This window comes from Hippopotamus amphibius, chromosome 2, assembly GCF_030028045.1.
Source record: "Hippopotamus amphibius kiboko isolate mHipAmp2 chromosome 2, mHipAmp2.hap2, whole genome shotgun sequence".
In the NCBI taxonomy this organism is placed as follows: domain Eukaryota; kingdom Metazoa; phylum Chordata; class Mammalia; order Artiodactyla; family Hippopotamidae; genus Hippopotamus; species Hippopotamus amphibius.
Genome location: NC_080187.1, coordinates 193,017,131 through 193,041,941, shown reverse-complemented (window position 1 = coordinate 193,041,941; position 24,811 = coordinate 193,017,131). Strand labels below are relative to the sequence as shown.

At 35.1% G+C, this 24,811-nt stretch overlaps 2 protein-coding genes across 7 annotated transcripts in view; one reads left to right on the top strand and one right to left on the bottom strand.

The window, feature by feature from the left end:
• Positions 1-2,521, top strand: part of USP50 (ubiquitin specific peptidase 50) — a 29,723-nt gene extending 27,202 nt beyond the window's left edge. Inside the window, exon 7 of the mRNA XM_057722166.1 lies at positions 2,280-2,521. Coding sequence (XP_057578149.1) covers positions 2,280-2,471 — 192 coding nt within the window. The 3' untranslated portion in view covers positions 2,472-2,521. The remainder of the gene's footprint in view (positions 1-2,279) is intronic.
• The window catches only part of USP8 (ubiquitin specific peptidase 8), a 73,192-nt gene that overhangs the window by 18,768 nt on the left and 29,613 nt on the right, over positions 1-24,811 (bottom strand). For 5 of the 6 annotated variants that reach the window (XM_057722159.1, XM_057722163.1, XM_057722160.1 and 2 more), the window contains 10 exons: positions 23,572-23,716; positions 23,041-23,261; positions 19,187-19,771; positions 12,068-12,145; positions 11,390-11,652; positions 9,261-9,473; positions 8,604-8,814; positions 7,476-7,712; positions 6,618-6,760; positions 4,941-5,073 (listed from right to left, as the gene is read on the bottom strand). In XM_057722159.1, coding sequence (XP_057578142.1) covers positions 4,941-5,073; positions 6,618-6,760; positions 7,476-7,712; positions 8,604-8,814; positions 9,261-9,473; positions 11,390-11,652; positions 12,068-12,145; positions 19,187-19,771; positions 23,041-23,261; positions 23,572-23,716 — 2,229 coding nt within the window. Of the gene's footprint in view, positions 1-3,954; positions 4,781-4,940; positions 5,074-6,617; positions 6,761-7,475; positions 7,713-8,603; positions 8,815-9,260; positions 9,474-11,389; positions 11,653-12,067; positions 12,146-19,186; positions 19,772-23,040; positions 23,262-23,571; positions 23,717-24,811 lie in introns of those variants that run through there. The other variant, XM_057722164.1, reaches the window with a different exon arrangement.

Genomic DNA, 24,811 nt, shown 5'->3' with positions numbered 1-24,811 from the left:
TATTTGTCATTTCTGGAAGTTCTTTCTAGGTTTTCAAAGTTTGCTTCCTTTTCTTAGAAGTCTATATGCTCTCTGTATAGTTTCTGTTATCTAAAGTCCTTGAGGTTTTTAATCTTGCTATTTATTGCCTTTTAACTCTTACTCATGGTGCATTGCTTCCTTGTGTGTTCTATAATATTGTGAGTTCAGTGTCACTGGGGTTTTTTATATGTGGGTATCCTGTGCAGCCTGAATTAAGGTGCATCAATCCAGAAAGTAATTCCCTTTTCTTTTGCCAAGCAACGCCCAAATACTTCTCCTCATATTAAAGTCACAGGATTCTGAGACACATAGATAGTGTAAATTTGAATCCCAAACCAAAGAGAAGTCAGGTCTGTTGTAACCCAGTTTCCAGGAATGACTTTTATTCTTTGTACCCACAGCCTAAGCTAAGCTAAGCACTGGAGGATGGATTTTTTTCCCCCATAGTTTATTCTTTTATTGAGGGTGAATCTCTTTAAGAGGCTGTGGCTATGTGTGTGAATTTCAATCCAACTCCTCACCTTGCAGGGACTTAAGACTTTAGCTCTAGTGCGACCTTTAAAACCCAAGCATTGTGGTTCCAGGGACTACGAACTGTCTCTACTCCCAGGCAGTCACAGCATCCACCACACATCATGCTAATCTTTTATTTCCTGTGTTCTTGGCCCCTGGAGATTACTCTCACTATACAATCTTTAAAGTTAGCCATATATTTCAAAGGGTATTTACCATGTTTTATCCAGCATTCTTCACAGTTTCATAACTAAGGCTTTCAGGATTGCTAATTGCCAGAATCACTGGGAATGGAAGTCTAGAATGATGCTTCACCCTCTTCTACTATGTCAATGTTTTTGTTTTTTAAATTGTCATCAAAACTGAACATATTCCAGCCATGATCTGTCTAGTCACTTTAGAGCATTACTTCATCATCTGGATCCACCAGATGTTTTGTTTTTCTCAATCAAATTACATCACAATATTATGGGCACCATTTTATAAATAAGGAATTTTAATCCTATCAGTTTAAGGTCACATGGCCAAGACCAGGACCAGAGACGGAATCTTTTAAATGTCAACTTTGGGATATTTCTCTAATGTGTAAGGGTAGATGTGGGGAAGATGAAGGTCTAAGGGAATACTTAATAAGTACTTCCTATGTGCTAGCACTATAAGAGAAATAGTAGTTGTATAAGACAAGGTCTTATTACCCAGTTTTAAAAGATAGGGGAAGGTTAAATGATTTCCTTATGGTCATTGTGTAGTATTAGAACTAAATTCATAGTCAGAATTGACTAGAAAATTCCATTTTTTACCCTCTACTCCAGGGATCAGCAAACTTGAAAAGCCAGATAGTAAATATTTTAGGCTTTGCAGGCCATGTAGTCTATAGTCTCTCTTGCAACTATTCAACTTTACTGTTTTAGTGTGAAACCAGCCACTTATAAACAAGTGAGCATGGCTGTGTTCCCATAAAACTTTAAGGACATTGAAAAATTTAAATTTCATATAATTTTCACATCACAAAATATTCTTTTGATTTTTTTCAACCATATAAAAATATAAAATGCATTCTTAATTCACAGGCCATACAAAAACAGGCAGTAGGGCTAGCTCTGACCCACTGGCAAATCGTTTGTCAACCCTTGCTCTATGCCATACCACCTTCTGAGAAGTGAGGTTCTCCAATGCCTTTGTTTCCAACATTCCTTTACTGGGTTAGGGAAGACACGGGAAAAAGACAGTGGAATAGGTTCTTTCTTCGGCCTTGGATTAACCGAGGGAGCTGTTGTACAACCCCCTCAAATTGTGTGGTAGCAATGTGCAGTTGTTTTAACGTCTTGTTTCAATGTTAAACATCTTTTTTCGTGTCTATCTTAGACTGTCCTCAAAATTAAACTATAAGCTCATTTTAGGAAAAGATGACTATTTTATTTTAAAATTTACTTTGATGTTTAATAGTCTATGTACAGTAGGTCCTCAGTAAGTATTAACTGATAAATATTAGATGCTACCAAATACTATCCTATTTCATTCACAGATTCTATTAAATAATCAATGGATACAATATACCATTTCAGTAACATGAAAAATACAGCAGTGAGGCCAAATGAATGATTTAACTTAACAAAATTAGCATTTCCTTTTAATCCAGTATAAGGGACAATTATGAAAAATATTTCTTGGCCCTACCTTTTTGGTTCTAATAGTTACGAGTATTCAAATGTAAAAACTAAGTCTGACAGTCCTTTCTCCCCTAGAACCACTTTGGTGATCTGGATGGTGGCCACTACACTGCTTTCTGCAAGAACTCGGTGACCCACGCCTGGTATAGCTTTGATGACACACGAGTCAGTGAGATTCCAGATACTTCAGTTCAAACTGCTACAGCGTATCTCCTGTTCTATAGCTGCCAGCCCTTTTCTATACCTATACAAAAATGCAAGAGCTAGGAAAATGGTGTTTCCTGAAAATTGCAAAACTAGCAATTAGAACCTGGTACTTGTTTTGCCTTGTCATTAAAACTCTTGCAACTTACTTGCATCACAGGCATTTTTAAGTCTTTCTGGAATATTATAGAACCTTTTTACAAGGTAAGTCTTTAACAAAGATGGGTCCTGGCCCACTGAAAAAGGCAGTGTGAAAATGATGCAGTGCTAACAGATGGGGACCTTCAAAGCACGCAGATTATGTAATGTATTCAGGTTTCAAACTGCAGTGTTTATTAGTGTGTATTTTTATTATAAACTATCTCATTATTATATATATCCACCAAATTATTTTCCAAAGATACTTCATGGAGCTAAACCAAAATAACTTTTGTTCAGAGTAGCTCTGTGAGCTTAAGAATGTGATTTGAAAATACTTAGTTTAGTTGTTCAGATAATTTAGCCAGAAAACTATGTCACTCAGACTAATCGTAGAACATGAAAAGTTGTCAGTTTCACAAACGAACACCCATTCTTTCATCTTCTTCCTGGGAGTCTACTAATTGTGACACCTTTCAGAAACACCTTTAGAATCTTTTTTTTTTTATATGGAGTGTTTATATTGACTTCACCTGTAACGACTGAGTCCCTGAAGTAAATGATAAATCCTAAGCTCCTCTATCAACCCCCCCACCCCCCTTTTTAAAAAATTTTTTAAACTTTTGGCTGTGTGGGTCTTTTGTTGCTGCGCTCAGGCTTTTCTCTCGTTGTGGTGAGCTGGGGCTATTCTTTGTTGCAGTGCTCGGGCTTCTCACTGCAGTGGCTTCTCATTGCAGAGCACGGGCTCTAGGTATGCAGGCTTCTGTAGCTACAGCACATGGGCTTAGCAGTTGTGGCAAGTGGGCCCCAGAGTGCACAGGCTTCAGTAGTTGCAGTTCGTGGGCTCAGTAGTTGTGGTGCACAGGCTTAGTTGCTCTGCGGCATATAGGATCTTCCTGGACCAGGGTTCGGACCAGGGATTGAACCCGTGTCCCCTGCACTGGCAGGCAGATTCTTAACCACTGCACCATCAGGGAAGTCCTCCTCTATCCCTTCTAAAACATCACTTTGTAAAGATGTGGTTTATAATGCAGTTCACTTTGCAGTCATGTCTGACTCTTATCTCTTTTTTATCTTAATCCTAAGAATTCTACTACTCTTGATAGAATGAGTCTGGGTGTTTAGTTATTATATCTTACTTTGACTCCCAACTCTGAGAGAATCATAAGTGCTATATGCAGTTCAGGGTCAAGGTGAAGGAAGGGTGCAATCAAGTGATGCAACAGAATAAGTGTACTAAATTTTAAGTCACTGTAGTGAGATAAAGAGTGTGTGTGTAAAATCTGTAATTCTACTGTCCTATGTTTAATAATATAAAATTAAAGACAGGACACTTATAGGGTTTTAAATTATTTTCTCATTAAGATTTTAATGTAGGTGTAAATGAAAATTCTCATTTAAAAAAATTAAAGGTTTCTATTTTTTTTTTTAGAATAAAGATTTAGTGCACAAATACAGCCAAAGCCAACAGAAAAATAGCTCTGCCCTGTCATTTCCCTAAGAAAGCACTGCAGAATAGGCCAAAAAGGAAAATAAAAAAAAAAAAGCAATCCTCTGAGTTCTAAGCTTCACAAAAGGACCACATATTATACTATGTACATTGATTTGATGTGCAAGTGTGCAATAAATATATACACATACATTCCTATCTGCTTTACATCGTTCTAGAGTATTCATAGATCAAGCTGGGATTTAGAAATGTGAAAAGGCCATAACAGTGAAAAGGAAAATAAAGGATACAATGGTTTTTAGACCAGCAGAATAATAATGCTTAGCTAGTTAATTATTTTAACTTTGGATCAAACTAAAAAAATTGTTTTGAAATAAATGGTACCTGTATGGAATGCTTACTGCAATACTTGTTAAATGTTCTTGGTCAGTTTTTTGATAATAGCACTGACCTGAAGTATATGGTATAGTAACACAGCTCCCACTGTCCTAGAATTCCTTTAAATGGCCAGCTGTAGCGATCCAGAGTCTTTATAAGCATTTCAAGAGTTGTGCTGCTCAGCCTGTTAAAAGATAACTAGCTTATAACCTACTTCTCCTTATGTGGCTACATCAGTTACTCGTGGTCCCAATGATGTATAAAAGAGGATATAAGCTGCTGAGGATTTCACAGAAGAAACGGAGATATCAGAAACTTCATGATCATCAAATTTAAACCACCGCTGTCTTGCTGCATTTTTACAATAGGCCGTGTAGTGGCCTCCATCCAGCCCACCGTAGTGATTCTGTGCCAAACAAGATAGAAAATCAATTCAAACGGAATTATTTACAATGTGTCAATAATTTATGTTGTTCTTACTTTCCTATGAGGTAAGGAACCTCTTGAAACTTGGTTTTTCAGTTTGCTTCGAAAGAAGAAAATATTTAGTTTAATGAGATACTTACCGAAACAGAAAACAAGTTGTATTTCTTCAAATTATTCTTTGGACCAATAACATACTGCGACAAATCAAGGTTTTCTAATGGGAAGTCCACAGATGTCTGTAATTTTTGCTTCCACCTGCCATCGTAGGAAAAACTGTAGAGCAAAACATTACAGTAACTACAGTGACAGACCAAAGACATCAGAATGAATCCTAATTCATTCATTAACAGTCCAGAGCCAGAAAACCCATTACAAACACACACTCAGAATTTTCATCATGGAGGGACCTGTTAAAGACACCTGGCTTCAGACTGCCCCGGCCGTCCAGTGGTTAAGACTCCATGCTTCCACTGCAGGGTGCACAGGTTTGATCCTGATCGGGGAACTGATAAGATCCCACATGCCGCATGGAGCGGCCAAAAAAGAATAACAAAAAAAGAAGAAAAAAAAAAAAAACACATAAAAAGCTTTTGTTAAAAAATTTACACAAGAGGAATTTGAACATTTCAACGTTGAAATTCACAAATAACTGCCTAAGAATCCCCAATAACATAAGATGAAGCAAAAAATTAAAAAGAAATGCTTTCTTTGAAACAAAAATTAGAGCTCTCAATAAAAAGATGAAACTTTCTTTTAAAAAGTTTTTCCAAAAAATGACAGTTATCACTCCACAGGTGGATACCACGAAGACAAAGAATCAGAGCAAAAGACCTAGCACATGTTTTAAAACTCTCTTGCCATTATTATTCTACTGCTGTAGGGCCATATCTTTTTCATCAGCTGGAAAAATCTGGACAAAAATATGTCTGCACTCTACAAGGGCATCCTTAGTACTTTACCTTTAAAAATTACACTTAAAAAAAACTCATATATTTCATTTTCAGCACAGTATTAACTTTTTTATGTTCATTGTTTGATAAATTTTATCTGTAATATGTTAGTCATAATACTATATAACATTATTTTTATACATTTTCACTGAATGCTTTGTAATGATTTAAATTTTTCATATTTGAAATGCAACAATTTAGTTTCACTAATTTTTTTTAAAGTTTTTATTTCATATTGGAGTATCATGATTAACAATGTGTTAGTTTCAGGTGGACAGCAAAGTGATTCAGTAATACATATACATGTATCTATTGTTTTTAAATTCTTTTCCTATTTAGGTTATTACAGAATATTGAGCAGAGTTCCCTGTGCTATACAGTAGGTCCTTGTTGGTTGTCTATGTTACTTTTTTTTATTTTTAATTTTTTTTGGCCGTGCTGTGCAGCTTGCAGAATCTTAATTCCCCGCCCAGGGATAGAACCCGCACCCTTGGCAGTGAGAGCGCTGAGTCCTAACCACTGGACTACCAGGGAATTCCCTTGGTTATCCATTGCAAATGTCCACTGTAAATATAGCAGTGGGTATGTGTCAATCTCAAACTCCAATCTATCCCTCCCCACTAGTTTTATTGATTTTTAAAGACGGAATTACATGAAAGAGTGGTGCTGTCACTTTGCCCTGTTACTGCAAACACTAAGGTGAACTAGAGTCTCATCATTTCTGCCTAATTTCCCTAGAGATACCTTAACCAGATAATCTTCCTTTGTTATACATCCTAAGCAGGCAGTACAACAAAGTGTTTAGAATAAAAGACTTAGAATTCCTTCATCTAAAAAGTACCAAACAGAAAAATATGTCCCTTTTACCGTTTCAGATGCACTAAAAGCACAGGTGGCAACTTCCAGATTTCTATCTTTTTTAGTGAATCCCGTCGAGCTCTGCAATGACTGCAGTAAAACCTGTTGTTATCTGTGAGTTTTTCTTCTTTGGAAAATAATCTAAGGCAATCCTGGAGGCAAAAACAAGCAGTAGATACTTGTTAATTCATTTTTTCAACACAGTATCACTGAGCATCTGTTCAATAAGTTACTCTGCCAGGCATGAGGAATACAACAGTAAACAGTTCCTCCCCTACAGAGTTTATGATCTCCTGAGGAACACAGATGCAGATGGGAGCTGACAGTGACAGAGTGTGGCGAGTGGTGGTGCTGCTGCCTATGGTGGAGAGAAGAAATCCCGCGTGTGAGAGCACCAGGGAACAACTTCTACCTGGTGGCTCAGGAAGCTCTGACTAACAGAAAGCTAATACTAAAGGTGTCAACAAGCTCTCTAAATCACACTGCTGCTGTGTGCAAAACAGGGTATTTATTTGATATACCCATGTAGGGCAAATTCTTATAAAAAGTGTACCTAAATTAAAGTTAACATACAATTTTCCAAATTAACTTTTAAAATTTCTTCAATAAATACAAACTTAAAAAAATTATCAACTCTATAAGAATATTTAATAGGAAAAAATATTTTAAAAAGGAAAATTTCTTTTAAAAAATGCTGATTTTTTTCTAAGTCTACAGAGGCCTAATTAAAACATAATTTTTGTTTGAGTTTTAACCTATAAAATGTCTATAGGGGCAAACAACAGAAACAAATCACTGAATAAAGTACACCTCTATATGCATATAAACAGAATTTTTTTTCAACAAATCATTTTCTCTTAAACTTACCTGTAATGTACATTTACTTGTAGACGCTAGTGGTAGAGACAAATACATGAAGGCCTCAAATGTCCTAGACTTTTTGTGACAGGTGAGACACTGTACTGTGGATTTGAACTGACCCTGAAAAAGTGCAACAATGATAGATTCATTGAGCTGCTTGTGTTTCTGCCAAGCATGTTCTGCAGCTTTAAAGTCATCGAGATGATCATTATTTTCTTCTTTATGTCTCTTCCGATTATCAGCCTGGAAATAATATTTAAACTCTATATTAATATCTTAAAAGTCAACATTTAAATATAAAATTGAAACAGTATATTAAATACAAACTGCAGATTTAGAAACACTTCTGGTTCTTTTCATAAAGGAGTTCTAATCTCATCAAGTGCTTCAAAAAAAATTCTAGCCAAAAAAACCTCCCCAAATACTAAAGCCTGCTTTATCAAAAGTGTGCAACTTATTGCAATTTCTTAATAATTTTTTATTTAAAAAGCTGAAAAGTCTGGTTTTGAAAAGAGAAGACATTCCACATACAGCTGGGAGTTAGGGCCACAACTAGACAGATATTTTGTTGTCCTAGTCTCATGGATGGATACACTCTATCTGCCTACCTACCTTCATACACATATACACATATAGATACACACAACAAACATATATTCACACACATACATATACATACATATGTGTGTGTATCTATATGTGTATGTATACGTTTGCTGCTAAGTAAGGTAGATCCCAAAGGTATCTGAAAGAGGACAGCTTGGTGCTAAAAGGAAGCCATAGTATCAGACAAAGATGCCTCAATAATAACTTTTCACATGAATCACTCAGTCATATGGGTCATAAACACAGAGTCTCTGACAACTATTTTTACAAACTGACAACATTTACAAGTTTCTCACAATAATACAACCTGTTAACATTTTTCTAAGTAAATACAAATTGCATATACTTCCTTTCAAATATTAGACCTATCAGATATGTTTGTTTTAAAGTTCCATGCCATAGTACAGTCACTAGATTTGAATAAATTAGCACTGAACAATCACCAACTATAATTTTAAATTGCTATAAAAATGAGTACAATGCTGAACAACCCTAAAAAAGCCTTTGCAACTTCGAAAAATTTCTTACTTTATTAAGATCTTCATGGAGACCATCCATTAGGAACAGAAGCAGTTCTTGTGAATCTTGCTGGCTGTATCCTGCAAATTGGTCATTGATCTTCCCAATGGTGATCTTAAAGTCTTTCGGACTGATATACCTGTACTGTCCTGTCCACAAGGCTTTCATGATTATGCCAAATTCTTCTGCCACTTCACCTTTATGGCCCAACAAATTTGACCTTTGCAAATAAAATTAAAGTTACAAAAAAGCAATAAAGGAAATTATAAAAAGCCAAGGTACAGTGGGTTCTTGATATCAACATTAAACTATTCACATACTATAATATGTGACCCTACACTAAAATACTTATTCACAGGTCTATTACCAAATATTTATCTGAATCTTACTGTGATTACACCCATCCAAATTGCTTCCTTTTGACTGCCAGCCCTGCACGGTCTCCTATTCCTTATCTACAAGGCTCCAGTTTATGACAGTGAGGTTCTGCCTTCCTGCACTGTTCCTTTCCTGTCTGTGCTTTACCAATCAGAGGAGGCTTTTCTCTACACTGTTCTTAAGAATATTTTCTTCTTTCCTAATTTGACATCTCTGGAGCTGGGCGGTAAGGAAGTGTGGTTAGATCACCCTTTTAATATTTATAATGCAAAAAGTATATTTCTTTACCTATTAATATCATCCTGGTAACAGTTGCGATTGAAATAATCAGCCAAATGTGGAGTATTACACAGGCACTGCAGTATTGAGTTCATGTAACAAGTATTTCCTAAATTACGAAGTCCAGTGAGAGCTGGTCCAGATCCCCCAAAAACAGGATTAAGGTTCCGAATTTGAGAAGCAGAAAGCCTCGTGATCTCAGCTTTAGGGTAGCTTGTTGGCCTAAGGAAGAAAAAAGTGTAACAAGATGTCTTAAAATGCACAGGATCTGAAATGAAAGTTCACACTACGAAGGGCAGTAAACTGCAGTATCTGTACCATGGTATACAGTAATCTTGCAAAGAGTTATTTACTCATAAGGTACTGGGTCTTACAGGACATTTAGTATCTAGGTAACACTGATTATATACTGTGACCCTCCCATGAAACAAACACCTTTAATCTCTTAAGTGAGTTCACGGTTCTTAGAGATACCCTGAGATAGATTCTCTGGCTTCTCATGAACAGGCAGAGTCTTCTGGTAGAGAAGGCTCTTTTACATGTCTAAGGAAGTTTAGCATTAGCAAATGTTGAATTCAACCAGAATGCCAAAAAAGGAATCAAAAAAATGTGTGTGTGTGTGTGTGTGTGTGTGTGTGTGTGTGTGTGTGTGTGTGTGTGTTACAGTGGAATATATATCAAGGAGGCAGAGGTTATTTGGGTACTATAACCTAAAGTCTAGAGCTGTGCTGACAAATGTGGTAGTAGCCACTAGCCATAAGTGGCTATATAAACTTAAAATAAAATTTAAATCTAGCTCTTTAGTTACACTAGCCACAATTCAAAACAGCCATTACCATACTGCACAGCAGATACAGAACGTTTCTATCAACATGTCTACTGGACAGCAATGGACTAGATAATGCCTCCAAGACTTTTGTTAGTGTATTTGATTTATATGTGGAACTTCTAGAACTGCTACAGCATTAAGAAAACTTCTGATAAGTCTTTCTTTTATTATTGATCCTAAGTATATTTCCACCTCTGAAAGGAATATTGAGAACAGATCAAATTATATTTCAACCAGCTTTTCTTTACACATGGCTCAGGTGTAGGCACTCGTGCTCTTTCTCTGTTCAACACATAAAAAAAAAATACATGAACTGCATATGGTATAGTTTTTAAAACTGTCAAATTAACAAACTTTAATAAGAATGATGATTCAAGAAGGAATTAAACCTCACCAGCTTTAATAGTGAGCTCTAAAATCTGTAACTAGATTTACCAATTTTACAAAATCTCCTCCAGGTAAGTCCCCACCTGGCAGGGAAGGTTCTCAGGAGGAAAATAGATTAACTACTTTTGGGGTAAGTGATTCTGAAGAGGTCAAAAAGACCTAGTTAGAATTCCTTAGCAATTAAGACAGTGTATTTAATAAATAGAAAAATCCATTTGTTTTCACTTCCATCTATCCCACATCCCCCAAAATTAATGATCAGAAGTGGTAAATAGACTAGAAAACTATCTTCTCATAACCCGATCAATCATAAGTCAGGAGCATTAGAGTATTCAATAAGGGATAAAGCCAGGAATACATCTAAATGAGATACTGTTTGGGGAAAACCTAAATGAACCTACTGATCACCACCTGTGAACAGAGTAACAGAAATGCAATGAAGGAAAAGGGAACAGAATAAAGATTAGAAGCTGATACACACTATAATGCTTATTATTTTAATACTATATAAGTTTGTTCTCACATTACTGGCTGAGGTAAAAAAAAAATTGGATTTAAGAGCTGCAACAAGACATACTCAACAATCCTATAAATTATGGTCCTCAAAAGGAGATTTAGGGGTCACAGGAAGTTTATAAAAAACATCTAGGTAGTCTATAGCACACTGCCTTAAAACATAACAAGGTGTATACTTTTATATCTACATGAATACATACAATAATTCTTTGTGAAATAAGTTAGCACTTGGGAGGAAAAATCAAGGACATTTAATCCATTTATTTCTTTTTTCCTCTTTACTAAATAAAGGCTGGGATAGCCATCCACAGAATTTTCTGACTCCTTGATATTAAATACACTGATATGTTTAGAAGTTTTCAACTACAGCAGATTACTCTGCTTCTAGGAATTAGAATAAACTTACTTGTTTTCCCGATTAACTGTTGGAGTTACTGTTGGCCTCCTCTTCTCTTCCTCTTGAATGGCCTGGGTTATATCCGGGGAGGAGTAGGAGCGCTTCAGTTTGGATGGTTCTCTATCCCGCTCAGCAGGAATCTGTGGCTTGGCTTTATGAGTTGGAGGGGTGGAAGGAGGTGCAGATGAAGGAGCCATTTCCGGTGGATACATATGAACAGTGTTGGTGGGCGAATGATAGTAACGAAAAGTTCCAGTGATAGGGTCAAGAAACTTAAATGAGGAAGAAAAAAAAAAAACAAGTCAAAAAATGATGAACATTGAGAGAACCAAAAAAACCACTCAAAAGTATTCCACTGCTAAATTTACTTCTGGATTAAAATAATTTGAATAAAATGACGATAATCACTTCTATCATTAAACTTTCAAAGAACTTTAGGTTTTAAAGTGATACACTGTTTCTAAATGACAAATGCCAGGATGTTCATATATTGTAGCCAGCATCTCAGATTGGATATTGAAAAATCTAACCCTGCTGTAACTAGGGGAATGAGCTACATCCTTACAGTGAAGAAACAGAATCTACTCTGCATTAGAGAAGATGCAGAATAAACAAATACATGAGTTTTGTTTTTTTAAAAAAACAGTGACCATGTAATTTTATTTCTGTGCTGATTTTGAGTTTTACCTTGGCCCAGCCTGAAGGCAGTCCTGGTACAATCCTGCCCATTTCTTCACTTCGTGCTCTTGTCAAAGGCTCACGAGACTAGTTTAAAAAAAAAAAAAAGTAAAAGATTTTTAAATTAAATTTTGCCATATATAAACTTATGCTACTTGCACCAAAGAACCAAAAGGCCTTGTGTTGGCTGCTCTTAATATTTTTTAAAACAGGCTCAAAGATGAAGAACTATACATGTTTTCTTAAAGTCCTAAAATTATCACAGCAAGAGGAAGGAGTGTGTGCACAAAGCCTATAATGATGGTGGCTTTTAAAAGTTTCTCTAAAAAAACAGAAACAAAGACAATTTCACTTCTAGGTGCCAACCCAAAAGAAATGAAAATATATTTCCATACAAAGACACCTGGATGCAAATGTTCGTAACAGCATTATTCATAACAGCCCCAAAGTAGAAGCAATCTAATGTCCATCAAACGTGGGAATACTACTCAGCAATAAAAGGAATAAACTACTGATACATGGCACAATATAGAGATGCATGTCAAAAAATTATGATAGGTGAAAGAAGACATATGCAAAAGACTACATATATATTACTTGTATGAAATGCCTATAAGAGGCAAATCTATAGAGATGAAGATTGGATTCATGGTTGCCTGGGGCTTAAAAGTAGGAATGGGGAGTGACTACAACTGGGCACAAAGATCTTTTTGGTGTGATGGAAATGTTCTAAAATTGGATTGAGTTAAAACTGTTTCACAACTTTGAAATCACTGAACTATACACTAAAAATGGGTGAATTTTACGGTATACAAATTATACCTCAAGAAAACTGTTAAATAAAAAAAAAAAGGCAAAGACGTCTTATAAAAGGCCTAAATATTTTTAAAATTGTGATGAAATACAACATAAAATTTACCATCTTGAACATTTTTAAGTGTATAGGTAAGTGGCATTAAGTATATTCACACTGTTGTGCAACCAGTCTCCAGAACTCTCTTCATCTTGCAAAACTATAACTTGTACCCATTTAAACAACTCCCAACTTCTCCCAAGCCTGGCAACCACCACTCTACTTCCTGTCTCTATGAATTTTAACTATTCTAGCTACCCTATATAAATGAAATCAAAGAACATTTGTCCTCTTGTGACTGGTTTATTTCACTTAGCATGTCATCAAGGTTCATCCATGTCAGAATTTCCTTCTTTTTAAAAGCTGAATAATATTCCATTGTATGTACATACCATATTTTTAATATATTCATCTGTCAATGTATACTTGAGTTGCTTCCATCTTTTGGCTATTATGAATAATACTCTATGAACATGGGTGTATAAATATCTTTTTGAGAATCTGCTTTCAATTCTTTTGGGCATATATCCAGAAGCAGAATTGCTCGATCATACAGTAAGGCCTAAGTATCTTTTAATTTCATAAAATGAATAGAATATACCAGCATACTTTAAACAGGAAGATAAGCATCTATTCCCTTCAGCATATACGTGGATCAGTCATGTAAAAACAAGAAAAAATGCTACAAAAGACAGCAAAGATTCCCTCAGAGAGCAGATCTTAAGATGGAGGATGATGATATGGTAGAGACAACCACACGGTTATAATCCATGTTTTTTCCCCATCCAATGAACTACTGCTTACTTCGTTTCTTTCAGTGTCTTCTGTATTCTAAAAGTTCCAATCTTTAGAGAATTCCACTTTCCGACTATCCTTTAATCTTAACAGACTGTAAAATTATTGAAATCAAGAGTGAAACAAAACTTTAACTTTCCCCCAGCATAAACCTACCCATCACTAGCTAATACAAGCAAATCCATCGGACTGAAAATGTAAAAAGAGAGGAAAAAAATTATGCTCTAAAAAATTTGATTTTATTGTCAAATTAGACACTTTAAATTAAAGGTGGTAGGGCCCATGTGGGATTTCCTAACTCTAAAGGTAAAGAATTAAGAAACTTTGATGAATCAGTAGGGGGCAAAAGATGTCAACCACAGTGGATTATGAGCCACTGATTCATAATACATGGTCAAGTATAAGATGCTGGTCATTAGTTTACACGCACCATGGCCTCTTGTGAATATTACCCTTTTATTTTAATCTCTTATGGGGACTTCCCTGGTGGTGCAGTGGTTAAGAATCCGCCTGCCAATGCAGGGGACATACATTCAAGCCCTGATCTGGGAAGATCCCACATGCCACAGAACAACTAAGCCTGTGAGCCACAGCTTATGGAGGCTTCGTGCTGCAACTACTGAAGCCCATGTGCCTAGAACCTGTGCTTCTCAACAAGAGAAGCCACCACAATGAGAAACCTGTGCACCGCAACAAAGAATAGCCCCTGCTCACCACAACTAGAGGAAGGGCTCGCACAGCAATGAAGACCCAACACAGCCAATAAAAAATAAAAATAAATAAAAATAAATAAATAAATAAATCTCTTATGATTTTGGTTACCTTGAAAGTGGTCATAATCTAAAATCATTAATGTATTAATGAGAATGATGAGATTACAGAATTTCATACGGAGCAATATTCAAAAATACAAAATTCATTTTATATCCTCTTAGAACTTCTCTTTAAAAAGTCACTTTAATTTTATAGATTATTTTTAAAATTACTACAGTAAAAAAAAAAGTGTGATAATTTAAATAAAATTTATTCCAGAATAAATAACTTATTTTGCCTACTTTTAAAAGAACGGTACAATGAATGCAATCTTAACTTTTCTTCAGTGTGTTACATTATAGGAAACATAAAAAAACTACACATGATCATCTCATGAGCTATTTAGATTTGTAGGGATATTTGGCACCTATACTAAATGACCCCAGAAATACGAATGCTTTAAGTTCTTAAGACTACCTGCTTCTAGAAAGAAAGTGGCTTTGGAATCTAACTGCATGATTCACAGGCAACTTATTTAACCTCTAAGGTTCAATTTCACCTGTAAATTGAATTCCTCATTGAGTTATCATTAGGAGGAATAAGTAAGATAATGTATCAATAGAGGAAATATCTGGCATATAGTAGTTACACAATGAATTATATTTAAATGGTAAGAGCTCAAAAGTTCTGATTCTCCTATGAATAAAGAGGAATTAGAGAATTTTAGAACATGGGCTTCATTTTCCTAACTTCGGATATTTAGAAGGTTTTTGTATGGGAGCTATATCTTTGATAATTAAAGTTACCAGGTTAAGTGTTCCCTGGATAAATGTGGCACTAATATGAATTGTTAATTTTGGTACAGGCATTAACTGCTGCTTGAGAAGCACAGAAATTGACATTCAATAAAGACAATATTTTGCTTCCCAATCAGAATTCATTTTCACACTACCAAAAATATATTTCCATTTATATGAAATGTAAAACGGGCTATAGCTGTTCTTGCTAAACTTATTTGTTAGAAGATGACATGATACTATACATAGAAAATCCTAAAGATGCCACCAAAAAGTTATTAGTGCTCATAAATGAATTTGGTAAAGTTGCAGGATACAAAACTCATATACCTCAGACATCTGTTACACTTCTATGCACTAATAATGAACTATCAGAAAGAAATTAAGAAAACAATCCCATTTACAATTTCATCAAAACGAATAAAATACCTAGGAATAAATCTATCTAAGGAGGTAAAAGACCTGTACTTGGAAAACTATAAGATGCTGATGAAAGAAGCTGAAGATGACCCAAACAGATGAAAATACATGCTGTGTTCATGGACTGGAAGAATTAATATTGTTAAAATGTCCATTCTACCCAAGGCAATCTACAGATTCAATGAAATCTCTATCAAAACACCAGTGGCATTTTTCCACAAAACTATAACAAATAATCTAAAATGTTTATGGAAACACAAAAGACTCCATATAGCCAAAGCAACCTTGGGAAAGAAGAACAGAACTGGAGGAATCACGCTCCCTGACTTCAACTACACACCTACAGTCATCAAAACAGTATGGTACTGGCACAAAAACAGACACACAGATCAACAGAACAGAACAGAAAGCCCAGAAATGAACCCACACTTACATGGGCAATTAATCTATTACAAGGGAGGAAGAATATACAATGTGGAAAAGACAAGCTCTACAATAAATGGTGCTAATGATGGATCAGGCCTTTGAGCTACATAAGGAAGCATATAATTTTTTCCCATACCACTTTTTATTGAATAAAATAATTCAAAGTATGTATGCATTATAAAGTTCAGCATTCAAAGAGCACTGGCATTTTATTAATGTTAAAAATAAACCAGGAGTTCCCTGGTGGTCCACTGGTTAGGACTCCATGCTTTTACTACAGTGGCCCCGGGTTCAATCCCTGGTTGGGGAACTAAAATCCTGCAAGCTGCATGGAGTGGCCCCAAACAATAAAAACAAACAAAAAAAGCAAGAGAAAAGATGTAAAACAAAAGAAAACATCCAAAAAACAAAACAAAACAAAAATGGTGTTGGAAAAACTGGACAGCTATCTGCAAAAGAATCAAACTATTCTCTCACAGCATGCACAAAAATAAATTCAAAATGGACTAAAGACTTAAATGTAAGACCTGAAACTATAAAACCATAAAACTTCTAGAAGAAAACATAGGCAGAACACTCTTTGACACTGGTCTTAGTAGTATTTTTGTGCATATGTCTCCTCAAGCAAAGGAAACAAAAGTAAAAATAAAAAAATGGGACTACATCAAATTAAAAAGCTTTTGCACAGAGAAGGAAACTATTAACAAAATGAAAAGGTCACTTACTGAATGGGAGAAAATACTTGCAAATGATATATCTGATAAGGGGTTAATATCCAAATTATACAAAGAACTCACACAACTCAACATCAAAGAAACAACCTAATTTAAAAATGGGCAAAGGATCTGAATAGACATTTTTCCAAAGAAGACATACAGATGGCCAACAGGCACATGAAAAGCTGCTCAACATCACTAGTCATCAGAGAAATGCAAATCAAAACCACAATGAGATAATTACCTCACACCTGTCAGAATGGCTATTATCAAAAAGACAACAAACAACAAATTGTTGGCGAGAATGTGGAGAAAAAGGAAGCCTAGTACAACACTGCTGGTGGGAATGTAAACTGGTGCAGCCACTATGGAAAACAGTATAGAGATTCCTTAAAAAATTAAAAACAGAACTACCATATGATCCAGCAATTCCATTCCTGGTTATTTACCCAAAGAAACCAAAAATAGTAATTAGAAAAGATATATGTACCCCTATATTCACTGCAGCATTATTTACAATAGCCAAGATATGGAAGGAACCCAGGTGCCCATCAATAGATGAATGGATAAAGAAGATGTCTGGTCTATGTATGCAATGGAATATTATTCAGCCATAAAAAAAAAAAATGAAATCTTGCCATCTGTGACAACATGGATAGACCTAGAGGGTAGTATGCTAAGTGAAATAAGTCAGCCCAAAAAAGACATATATTGTACGACTTCGCTTACATGTAGAATCTAAAAAACAAAACAAATGAACAAGCATAAAACAGAAACAGTTACAGATACAAAGAACAAACAGGTGGTTGCCATAGGGGAGGTGATTGGGGGAAGGAAAGAGATGAGGGAGATAAAGAGGTACAAACTTTCAGCTGCAAAATAAATGAGTCACAAGGATGAAACATATACAGTGTGGGGAATAGAGTCAATAGCTATGTATCCTTGTACAGTGACATGTTGTAACTAGACTTATTATGGTGATCATTTTGAAATGTATAGAAATACTAAATCGCTATGCTGTGCAACAGGAACTAGCTAGTGTTGTAAGTCATTTATACTTCAAAAACAAGACATAAGAAAAAAGATCTGATTTGTGGTTATCAGAGGTGGGAGGTGGGAGTAAGGGGAATTGGATGAAGGTAGTCAAAAGGTACAAACTTCCAGTTATAAGGTAAGTACTAGGGATGTAATGTACAACATGACTAATATAATTAACACTGCTGTATGTCACATAGGAAAGGTGTTAAGAAAGTAAACCCTAAGCGTTCTTATCACAATTTTTTTTTTAGTTTCTTTAATTTTGTATCTCTGTGAGATGATGGATGTTCTTTAAATTTATTGTAATAATTATTTCATGATGTATGTAAGCCAAATCATTACGCTGTACATCTTAGGTTTACAGAGTGCTGTATGTCAATTATATCTCAATACAACTAGAAGGAAAAAAATAAAAACAAAGTAGGACTAAAAAAACCCAAAACACTTATTTAGTGTTCAAAAGGGAAAGGCATTGTTAATTGCATAATCAACAACAAAGAAAGAGAGAGAGAGAGAGAGAGAGAGAGAGAAAGAAAGAAAGAAAGAAAGAAAGAAAGAAAGAAAGAAAGAAAGAAAGGAACGAAAACCCACGAAAAGCATGCATATTATTAGGTTAAAAAAATCTCTTCCAGGGGTGTTCCCTGGTGGTCTAGTGGTTAGGATTTGGTGCTTTCACTGCTGTGGCCTGGGTTCAATCCCTGATCAGGGAACTGAGATCCTGCAAGTCACATATGGCAGCCAAAAAAATAAAAGAAGAAAAGAAAAGAAAAACAAAAATCTCCTTCAGAATTATGAAAATCAATGTTGGGGAACAGCCAACAGCAGAAAAAAGCAACATTAATGGGGTTATTCCCAATATTACTGATTAGATGAATAAACAAACAAAATGACATAGACCTGACCAAAAAAAATCATTATACACAAAGATAAATGTTGGTTCATTTTGATGTCACTGATTCTGGACATATTCTAAGCAGATACAAACTTCATTATATAAATATCTGGCAGCTAATTCCTCCACTCTGAGATCAGAAGATTATATTTTACTCTAGTCTTTTGATGACCATACATCAAGCATAAAAATGAAGAACATACCTATTTATCTCAATTATCGAAAATATGTTGCATTTCATAGGCACAAAAAGCAATTCCATTCCCAACCAATCAAATAAGAGTGGTAAGCAAATGTAGGTGAATCAGTACAAATCTATCACCTCCTAAGAAAATTACTTAAAGTGTCTGCCCTGTTTATGGAATGCTACTGCTATCATCTTTTTATATATATTTTATTACACTTAGTTGGCAATTTGTACTGTTTGTTTCTGCTTACCTTGCCTGAACTCGAATCTCCTGCCACAGAGGCATGGGGCACATCTCCCATTGACTTTTTCTGTACTTCTGGGGTTGGACACCTTTCCCCCCTATCTTCCACAGATTTCTTGGCATCAGTAGTTTCATGTTCACTTTTACTTTGTCTTTTTACTCCTGTTATTTCTCTGCCCCTCTTTGCTGAGGTTTCCTTATCTTCTTTCTTGGCCTGTTCACTTTCCTTCTTTTCCATTTGTTCTCTTGCTTTTTGTTGCTTCTCTGTGATTTCATTTTCTTCAGCTTCTTGTTTCTTTCTGTCTTTTTGTTCTTGTTCTTCTCTCCTTAGCTTCTCTTTCTGTTCCTCTTGCTGCCTTTCTCTAAGTTCTTTTTCTTGTTTGTTTTTCTCCATTAGAAGAGCAGTTTCTGCATGAATACGAGCTTTTTCTTCATCTGTTAGCATGGCAGTTGGAGGGGGAAACACCGGTTTTGTGGACCGATCAGGAACAACTTTTCCATCCTGAGGAGACTGTGGCTCATGATCTGTACTTTCAGATTTTATTCTATGATCGTCAAGCAATTTGACTGCCGGTTTTTTAGTACGATCAATCTGTATCAACAAAAACAGAGGAAAACATACTTTTGTCAAAATCCAGGAATGTAGTAACCTCAGTTCTTCATATCAAGTTGTGATAAAAGAACCACCACTTTGTGGAGACAATATCTACCAAAACATCTATTTGTAAATTATCCAATGTCAAGATTTCGCATAAGGCACTTGGCACTTACATCTTCTTGACTCCACACTTTCAATATCCTGGTGTGTTCTGCATGTGAAGATTCACTCTAAAACATGAAATGCAGACCTGGACATACCTAAAGTTCCATTTCCACAAAACCAACTGCCTACTCAGTATCTTCATGTGAGTGTCTCACATATACCACAAACCTAATATGGCCAAAACCAAATTCATGATTTTCCGAAACAAACACATGGGTGTGACCACTGTGCAAATAGTTGTTCAAACCAGAAAACTGAGAGCTTCATATATTTCAAATTTATTTCTCCACACTGTTACCAGAGTAATCATTTTAAAGCATAAGTCTGACCACCAACTTAAAAATTTATTTTAAATAGCCACTCTCTGTACTTAAAGATTACATCTAAAATCCCTGCCATGCCTGTGTGGTCTCACTTCTGCCTATCTCCCCCATTCTTATCTCATACTACTTGTTACACCAGCCATACTTGCCTCCCCCTCCTTAATTCCTCAAAGATGCCATGCTCCTTCCCAACTCAGGTCTTTATACCAGCTGTTCATTTAGATAATGCCCACCACAATATTAATCTTGGCTAAAATATCTTTCCCTTAGAAAAGACTTCCCTGATCCCTAAGACCAGCCAAGTCCCTTGATGTATGCTCTCATAATACCTTAATATTTTCCCCTCATAGTACTTACTGGGATTCTGATTAAACAATTATAATTGTTTAAAATCTTTCTTCCCTCCTAGCACATAAGCTCCAGGAGGGTAAAGACTGGGCCTGACACTTAATAAATAAATGTTGCCAAAGGAATGAATAAAATATTCCATAACAACTTTCATAAGAGGTAATATACTAATTACAAATTGAGTAGTTACCTCAATTTAATAACACACTAACCGTACAATATTGTTAAGTGACCCTAACATCATTTCTTGAGAATGAAGTTTACTGAAACAAAAATGAGAATATCTGCCAGTAACAACCTGTATAGTGTTCTTACAAAATGAACTGTATATTTTCCCATTAGAAACACTACCGTTAAGAAGAAGGAATTATTCCTTTGCTCCTTACTTCTCTTTTTGCCTCTTCACTTAAAAAATAAAATAAAACAAAAACCAAAAAACAGAAAAAAACCCTAACTATTCCCTATCCCCTGCCCCCTTTTCTAAATTTAGTTGAGAATGAAATGGAAAGAACCACTATGAGGATGAGGTTAATAAAAGGTGAACTGGAACCAAAATAAATGTTTTCATCCATATTTTGGTTACAATCCATTTTCCACTCATCTTAAAAGCATAGCTATGATCGTGTTACTCTCAAGTTTAAAATTCTTTAATGGTTTCCTTTCGCCTACAGGATAAAATTCCAAGAGAGATCCAAGTCTCTCTTGATGACTTTTGTCCACTTTTCCAATCTTATCTACTATCACACTCACCTCTCTCCAAATGAGAGCTGTGCCCAAGCATGTCAAAACTACTCACTAATCCCAAAGCATGCTTTGTGCCTTTAGTCATACAATTTTCCACTTGTTTCTTTCATCTTCAAATCCCACTCAACCCTTAAAGCTCAGATAAAAATACCACCTCCTCCACGAAGACCTCCCTGATGATACCCACTCTCAGTCAGAATTTCTCTTTGCTGTGTGCTCCAGTGACCATTAAAAACAATTAGGATATTCTGCGTTATGCTATGGCTGATTTTATCCATGTTTCTCCTAAACATCAGACAGAATCCATGGCTTACTCATATTTGTAAACCTTTATGTTTTCTTTCATGTAGGAAATCCTCAAAACATGTTTGAGAAATTGTACATAACTTGGAAAGTCACAAAGGGATTAGGGTTTAAACAACATGTTGATTAAGTTGAAAGGAAGTACAATATCATAAGCTCTTTTTTAAATTTCTTAAATGTCCATTTTAAGAAAATTTATTCAAATACTATTTAGTCTTAAGATTTAATCAGAAATATTAAAAGCAGGCCTTAAAACATGATGAACCACTTCATTTTATAACAAAAAAATGACTAAATTTTCTAATCAGAGCCTGCTCCACAAACCAGATGTCACCCACCTCAAATGTGAAATACTACTTAAATATATCTGAGGGAAAAAAATTAAAAATAAATGCTAAAAAACCTTATTGGAGGGCTTCCTAGGTGGCGCAGTGGTTGAGAATCCGCCTGCCAATGCAGGGGACACGGGTTTGATCCCTGCTCCTGGAAGATCCCACATGCCACAGAGCAACTAAGCCCATGCGCCACAACTATTGAGCCTGCGCTTTAGAGCCCGTGAGCCACAACTATTGAGCCCACGTGCTGCAACTACTGAAGCCCACACGCCTAGAGCCTGTGTTCCGCAACAAGAGCAGTCACAGCAATGAGGAGCCCGCGCACCACAACAAAGAGTAGCCCCTACTCACTGCAACTAAAGGAAAGCCCACACACAGCCAAAAAGACCAACACAGCCAATTAAATAAATAAATAAATAAATAAATAAATAAATAAATGTATTTTTTAAAAAAACCTTATAAAAAAAAAGCCTTATTGGAAAATGCACAAGAAAGATTTAAACTTCCTTTAAGTAAAATCTAATGAAGAGAAAGATGCTACACTTTTTTTATTGTAACATCTTTTATTTAAATTCTTTTAAATAATTATTGTTAAAACATGCCTGTTATTTATGTGTCAAATTCTAAGGAAATGAAACTAAAGTACTATTTCAAAACCAAAATACTGACATCATATATCTATTACCTATAAGCCAAACCATTTGGGAAAATACTATGAATTAAATTACAATAAAAAACACCTGAAAGTGCTGTTCAAGTTCACTGTGCTAATACTGTCTTTCATTAGTACTACCTGTACTAAATGGACCCAGCTGGGCTTAAAATCCTTCAAATTATCTATTCTAATACTGCTGTGGCAGTAAGACAATTACAGTGAAAATTCTTCACAGCAAAAAAGGTACCAAAACATATAGATATTTCTCAATATTTTTCTTTCTAAAATACTGAAGATGTATATATGCTAGATACATAGTTCTATACTATATATTTAATATAATATTAAAAGGAAAGAGACAATAAAGTTTAAAGAAAATCAAGAACATACCTGTGGAACATTCTTTATAATAGGCACTGGCTGAATTATGGGTGAAACATCAGATTTAGAAGCAGCAATTGGTTCAACTGGAGTTGCTATATTCAGTGGTCCTGGTCCCTCATCTTGACTGTTTATCAATTCTGTATTTTCATTGACTTCTATAGGAGGTATCATCTGAGCAGTAGGTTTAGAAGGAACTGATTCTTCCAGTGAGGGGTAAGTAAAATTCACTAAAATCCCCAAAAGAATAAAAATATTTTTGAAATAACAGCAAACCCCATACATAGTACTTCATATCTCATGCATGTTATATGTGATAGTTAAATGCAAACTAAGAGGTGACTCACAACCACAACAATCTTAAAGAATTAATAAACATTAACTTCCAGGCTGTGGACATCTTGTATTTTTTATGCCAAAAACAAACTGCTATCTAATAGGACAAATGCACACACAACCAAGAACATTACCCTGAGGACAGAAATAATCTAAAGTTTATTTTACCGAAGCAATTTTAAACAAAAATTTTCACATACATACATGAGACAGACACCTCTTCATTCTTGCCTCGTGGGGGTGGAGTGACTTTAGCATTTGTTGTATACTGTGGATAACAAAGGAGCCAATTTTCATAGCCTCCTTCTAAAACCAAAGGCTCATTGCGCAGGATAGTTTTACTTTCCCACTAGAAAATAAGGAAATAGTATGTTTAATACTGGCAGCAGCCTCTTGACAGCTAAAACACACAACAAACCTGAATATTAAAACCGCTCTTAAAAGATTCATCTTCTAAATGATTATAAAAAAGAGAGCTGAATTCAAAATTCAGCATTAGGTGAAACAAATGGATAGATCAGGTTTTCAAAACCACACAAGTAATCTTAGAAGAAAAATACGAAAGCAAGTTAATATATAATAAAAATCTATAACCTCAACACCTGGAGATACCACTTTAACATTTTAGTTTATTCTTACAGTTTTCTACACAGATACATACTTCTTTTTAAATTTTATTTTTATAAAATAATGAAACATGTTTTTCTTTTAAATGAACATCTTTTATTAATAAAGAACTATATCATTATCTGTAATGACTAGATAATATTCTATTTTATACAGACACATATATTGGCCCATACCTGGGTATATTTCTAGATCTCTTACTTTGAAGCATGATTTGTTTCAGGGCTTTCAAGGTAACTCTCCTGGAGGGCAATGTTCCATCAATTGATCCTCCTACCAGCAGACTGAGTTTTATTCTTATCCATGCTCACCAGTATTTAGTGCTATTACTGTTTAATAATTTAACAAATTAAACCGAGTATTATTTTTTATCTTCGTTAGTTTGGTCATGAAAGTGGCATTTACTGTTTCAATCTGCATTTCTCTGGTTATTAGTCAAGTTGACATTTTTATGTTTTTGTCACTTGCATATCTTCTTCTGCTCATGTCTATCTGTGTCCACACTTATTTCAACATTTTATCTTAACTAATTTTCTTATTTATTTACAAAAGCTCTTCAGATTTTAGGTGTTCTAAATCACTGCTACATTTGTTGCAAATATTTCTGTTTGTCTCCTGCCTTCAAATCTGGTATTTTTTCACACACCTAAGTTTTTATTTTATTAAGTCAAATCTAACAATCTATTTTTCCTTAGTGATTTTTTCCTTTGCCTTTATGTTTCATAACAAAAAATAACATTTTTTTCCAGACAATTTATGTTTCTGAAAATTCTAATGTCCTACTTTATAAAGATCAGTTTACTGTTACTGGGTGATT